This window comes from Theobroma cacao, chromosome 10, assembly GCF_000208745.1.
Source record: "Theobroma cacao cultivar B97-61/B2 chromosome 10, Criollo_cocoa_genome_V2, whole genome shotgun sequence".
Lineage (NCBI taxonomy): Eukaryota > Viridiplantae > Streptophyta > Magnoliopsida > Malvales > Malvaceae > Theobroma > Theobroma cacao.
Window position 1 is genome coordinate 5,402,511 of NC_030859.1, and position 5,606 is coordinate 5,408,116.

The 5,606-nt window shown below is 30.6% G+C and overlaps 1 protein-coding gene across 1 annotated transcript; it reads left to right on the forward strand.

The window, feature by feature from the left end:
- On the forward strand, nucleotides 1-3,968 carry LOC18586545 (GRIP and coiled-coil domain-containing protein 2). The gene is made up of 4 exons (XM_007010008.2): nucleotides 1-198; nucleotides 551-1,918; nucleotides 2,060-2,163; nucleotides 3,402-3,968. Exons 1-4 carry the CDS (start codon nucleotides 46-48, stop codon nucleotides 3,538-3,540), a joined length of 1,764 nt encoding a protein of 587 aa, XP_007010070.2. The 5' UTR covers nucleotides 1-45; the 3' UTR covers nucleotides 3,541-3,968.

Here is a 5,606-nt window from a genome sequence, read left to right on the forward strand (position 1 = left end):
CGCTTTATTTCAGATCTCTTTTCTCCCGTGATTTCGGGGTTAGCAATGGTGAGGATGGAGAAACCTGTCTTAGCTGAAGATAGTTTGTCTGAATCCGAAGAGGAAAATGCAGTCAGCGAAAGCGAGAACAGCCAACAGTTAGATGAAGAAACGACCTCATTTGTTCAGAGAAAGCTGCATCAACTCGAGTACGAAAATGTTAGTGTCTTTCTTTACCCTAATCTTAAGTATATTACTATCATTTCTTTAATGCATTTGCGTGTTTTTTTTCCTTTTATTTATTGAGCAAATTTAATTTCGTTTTGGTCGTTTGCTGTTTTCGTTTGCTTTGGATATGAACTGAGAGATTTTGATGCTAAAATGAGTTGAAATTGTTGAGGAATTATTTCTTTTTTTTTCCTCTGTTTTGAAAATAGTGAAATCAAACTGATAAATTGATAGAACGCAATGAATAGAGTCTCAGTACTGAACTCAAAATAGTATTTGATTGTAAAGGGTCTATGACATACAAGTAGTAAACCGTGAAGTCTTTTCTCTTTGTTCATTTCAGGTTGATAACAAGCAAAATTGCAATATTGAAAATTTACAAGTTATAGGAGTTGATCTTTTGTCAAAGATTCAGAATCTTGAGAATGGATTTGCTCGTGCCTTTACAGAATCCAAGATTTCTGAATTTCCTGTTGGCAACATTGAAATGTGTAAATTAGTTGCGGAGTTGGATGAACAGATTCAACTTTGTTTAACCGAGTTAAAGCAACTATGTACTCTTAATTCATTTGCAAATCCTAAAGGAACTTGTGGTAATGATGGATTGGGAATTTTGAAAAGTTCAGATTCGATAAGTCAAAAACAACAATTAAGTTCTCTTTATCAAGAAGACAGTGATCTGGTAAAGGAATTGTCAGCAAAAATACTCGAGATGGAGAAGCTTAAATCTGACAATTTGCTCAAGGAAAATGAGCTTGAAGCTTTAAGGCTGCACCAAAAAGATTTAGAAACTCAGCTTTCTTCTGTTGAGAAGGAAAAAAGGCAGTTGGAGGAAAATATAGAAATCATGCGAAGAGAAGTTGTTGTTACTGCTAAATTTTTGGATGATTTACGGAGCGAAATGATGGACCTTAATAGCAATATGGATTCCCAGATTTCAGTCAACAAAATTCTTGCAAAGAAATCTTCAGAACTTGAAAACGGAAAGCAGGCAGTGGAAGTTCATTTATCAGAACGGTTATGTGATCTCGAAGAACAATTAATGTATCTAACTGATGAGAGAGAGTCATTTTGTTTGGAACTACAAACTCCAGAATCTCAAGCTATGAATTTCAAAGATGAGATAATGAGAAGATTGGCAGATGAAATGGAGGCACAAAAAGTTGATATGGGACAGAAGATGGAACAGATGAAAAGGCAATTGTCAGAAGTTCAAGAAGAGTGTGAGTGTCTAAAAATTGAAAATCTCAAACACATTGAAGAATATAATATGCTTCAGAAAGAAAATGGAGAACTAATAAAGCAAAAGATGGAGTTACATGTGCATTGTATGGTCTGGGAAGCAGAATTAAAAGAATCAGAAAAAGTTTTTTCAAATATACTGAACAAAGTAGACAACCTTCAAAGAGAGAACCAACTGTTAGAAGAAGAAGTTTTGGCTCAATTGCAGAAAAAGTTACTCCTTCAGGATGAAGTTTTGGCTCTTAAAGAAGCAATTAGTGAAGCCAAGTTTGAAAATGAAATGCTGGAAGCTTCTTTCGTGATGCTATCTAGAGACTATGAAGAACTTACAGCTGAATCAAGTTTATTTGTTCAGAAAATCTATAGTAGTTGCAAATGTAGGAAAATTGCCCTTGAAGAAGCCTTGGGAACTCAAGAAGCTTTGCTGGAAAATGAGCTGGCCCAGATTAGTAGAGAAAATCGCATACAGGTTAATGTTGCAATCTTCGTTTTTCAATTCATGCTAGTTGATCTTAATCTTTACATTAGGCACTCATATGTTTGCAAAGGTTCTCTATACAAGAGATGTAATCAGTTGCTCAAACAACTATTCTTTCTCCGTATGTTTCAGGTTGATAACAAGCAAAACTGCAATACCGAAAGTCCTCAATTTATAGGAGTTCAGCTCGCAGAAGGTTTAGAGGCAAATGACATGTATAAGTTCCAGCTTAAGAGGTGGGTACAGATGGTAGATTTCCTGATCCAAAATATTAGAAATCTTGTTTTCATAAACCTAATATCTAAAATGGGGTATATAGTTTTTACTTTTAAATGAACAATTGATTATCAAGAAAAAACTTTTATGTTCCATCCTTATGGTTTTTGGATAAAGTTATTGTTTGTCTAATGAATTTGTCTCAAGTAAGTATCATGATAGCAAACAGTTACTTACACAGCTCCCGGCTACAATTAGAAACCAGTTTTCAGTCCAAAGCTTAGGATGCTTTTGCAATACATTAAGTAAGTTTGATAAAAAGGTTAGATAAAAGATCCAAATCCGATGATAATTGATAGGCCTTTTAAGCAAATATCTTTGTTGGTTTAGGATGATAATTGATATTCTTATTCCTTGAACAAGATAAAAGAAAAGAGAGAACATTTTTTTTGTGGAGCCTCAATGGTGCTTTCGCAACCTCAAACTTTAGATATATTTCTGTGGCTAGAAACGAGGGTGCGGAAAGAAATATAATAAAAATAAGGTTGAAGTCGAAGATTGGTTCCTATACTATCTCAATATTAAGGATTTATTCCCCATACTATAATTTCAACCAATTTAATTCTTATACTTTCTTTAAATGTCAGATTGAGGATAATTGTTGCTAGTGTGAATATTTAGCCGTTAAATTTGTTGATGTGGCATTATCTTGGCCACGTGAACCTTTTTTGCCAACTAGCCACTTGGTCCCTAATAGTTATTCTTTTGAGTTTACTGATTATAATAATTAATAATAATTCATAATTAAAAAAAAAAACTGAGATTTTTAGGCACCCAGAACATGTAGCCAGATGGCAAAAAAGTCCTTGTATCATGCCACATGGCCAAGATTATGTCACATCACCCAATTTAATTGTTGAATATTCACACTGTTAACAATTATCCTCAATCTGACATTTAATAAAAGTATAAAAACTAACTGAAATTATGGCACAAGGATTAAATCCTTAAAATTGATATAGTATAGTTCCAACCTTCAACTTTAACCTGAAAGTAATCATTGTACTTGTACAACTGTCAAAGTCAGTTATTGAGTTGCAGGCTTGATTGTGCTAAGTATACATATTGTAATTTTGGCCTTGGCACATTCTTAATAAAACTTTACCACCTTATCAGAATTTTGGGCAAAAATAAGCCATAAGATTCTTTCTTGTGGGTACGAATGCTAACAATCTTTGTAAAATTTGCTTTTGTTCAGTTTGTTGTCAAAGGATGTAGGCATTCATTTAGATGTTCCTGAGAACTCAGCAGGTGAAGTAGCTGCAGGAAAAGACAGACGTGAGTGCAAAGTATCAACACTTGAGGTAGAGATGAGTGCAATGTATCAAATATGCTGAGGTAGAAGTTGATCGAGGGGGTGACTTGTGGTGCAGCTTAAGGCTGTTTATGATAGAAAGGGCTGGTTTCGGAATCCAGGGAAACTTTGGTTATATTTGTCAATAAGGCTGCCCCAACACTAACAACTTCCTTTCACCAATTTGTTGTTTTCAATGGTTATGTAGATCTTCTGTTAAGCAACTCAGGGGCCTGCTGCTCCGGGCAGAAGTCAAGGAATGGATCTTCGGGGTTGAGTAAGGGCTAATTGTAATATAAGATGTAAAAATGCAAGCTTTGTACTCAATGTATATCAATAGTTGTTGTAGGTAGTTATAGCAGTTAATTATTATTGTAAGCCTTGATGTTTCAGATTTGGCGGTCATGAAGAACTCCCGATACATTCATCCTTCATAACCTTCTCAGTTGATTCTGTTCTTTCTTTTTCTCATATTTTATTCTCTTTACAGATTGAGGCAGGCAATTGCTTTCAGATATTTTTAAGTGCTCAATGGTATTCAGGTATGACTTTGAGATTTTAATTTTCATAAAGGGGATATGTCTACTTGATAAAATTATTAAACAAAAAGTGTTTTGACACTTTTAATAGTGTTCTTATTATTTGATAAATGAATTTCATTTATTTATTTTTTTAAAAAGACATAATATCATTTTATTTATAAATACATAAAGTAACCATATATCATGACTTGGTCACTAGATTTTTTTAATATATATATATATATATATATATATATATAACCAAATAAAGGAAAGAAAAAATAAATTGTAAAATATTGAGAGTATCCATTTATGATACTACCACTTGTAAATATAAATTAAAAAAAACTAAAATACTAATGGTATGAATATTTTTGTGAATATTTATTTATATTTTGTATATATATATTTGGATATAAATTAGATTGGATAAACATTAGGATTTAATACATCCATTTAATCCTTTAGTATTATTTTCATTTTATACATTCAATCCAAATAAAGGGTTATTAGTTTATAAATAGATCTCTTCACATCATTTGTAGATATACACTTGAATAAGATTTTCTTACTCTTTTTAAATAATTTGTTTCCCTTTAAATACTTTCTCTTATATTTCTTTTATATTTGTTTTCTTAAGATTTATTTAATAACACGTTATCAACACGATTATTTAATCTCTCAAGTTTTAGAATTATTATGTTTTCATCATCTTTAAGCTTTAAAAAGATTTTGATGATTGGATTTTGATTTCTAATTTTAAAAAATCAGGTAAGTGACTTGATATTTTTTGGGTGTTTTTATTCCCAAAATCAATTTTAATATGAATTTTACTATCATTGTATATATATTATATTTTGTATCTTGTTATTAATGAAAAATCATAATATCCATTTCTTAAAGTGAATGTAACAAACAAGTTACTAATAAAAAATTATAAATTTGTTTATTTCTTAAAATGAATGCGATATCATTTAATAATTATAATCATAGTTATGAATTTATCCATTTTTTGAAGTGAAAGCAACATCATTTGATAATTATAATCGCCATAATAATTTAAAATATTATTATTTTAATTTTAAGAATAATTTTACCATCAAAAGTAGATAAATAATTTTATCATTAAAAGTGGATAGATATCTTAACCCACTAACTCATCAGGAGTGAATAACTCATCAAGAAGTAGATGAATACTTATAACTCACCAAAAGTTGATAAATAATGAAAAGACAATAATGGAAAGAATAAAAGGAATATAGAAAACATATTATCATTGATATGGCATGAAAGATCATCCGTACTTGTTGTATGTCTTGAATTTTATGAAGCATCACTAAAGATTAAAACATTTTGTGATGATTTTAATCATGATTAAGTTGATATAGCACATTAAGATGTTTGTTCACTGTGAAAAAGGAATTGATTATATGATTGAAAATGCAAATATCCATTGTTAATTTTCTTATCCTGAAAAAGGAATTAATCTTTTGATTAGTAATGAAAACATCTAAGAATGAACTTAATAGTAATTGGTACATTTTAGTATAACTACATTATGAAGATGCTTTAATATGTTTAAATATGT

What these genes read in the sequence shown, in the direction of transcription:
- LOC18586545 (XM_007010008.2), top strand. Translation starts at nt 46, where the DNA reads ATGGTGAGGATGGAGAAACCTGTCTTAGCTGAAGATAGTTTGTCTGAA. An exon ending in ATCAACTCGAGTACGAAAAT is followed by an intron (nt 199 to 550) that starts GTTAGTGTCTTT and finishes TGTTCATTTCAG; the next exon opens with GTTGATAACAAGCAAAATTG. An exon ending in TATAAGTTCCAGCTTAAGAG is followed by an intron (nt 2,164 to 3,401) that starts GTGGGTACAGAT and finishes GCTTTTGTTCAG; the next exon opens with TTTGTTGTCAAAGGATGTAG.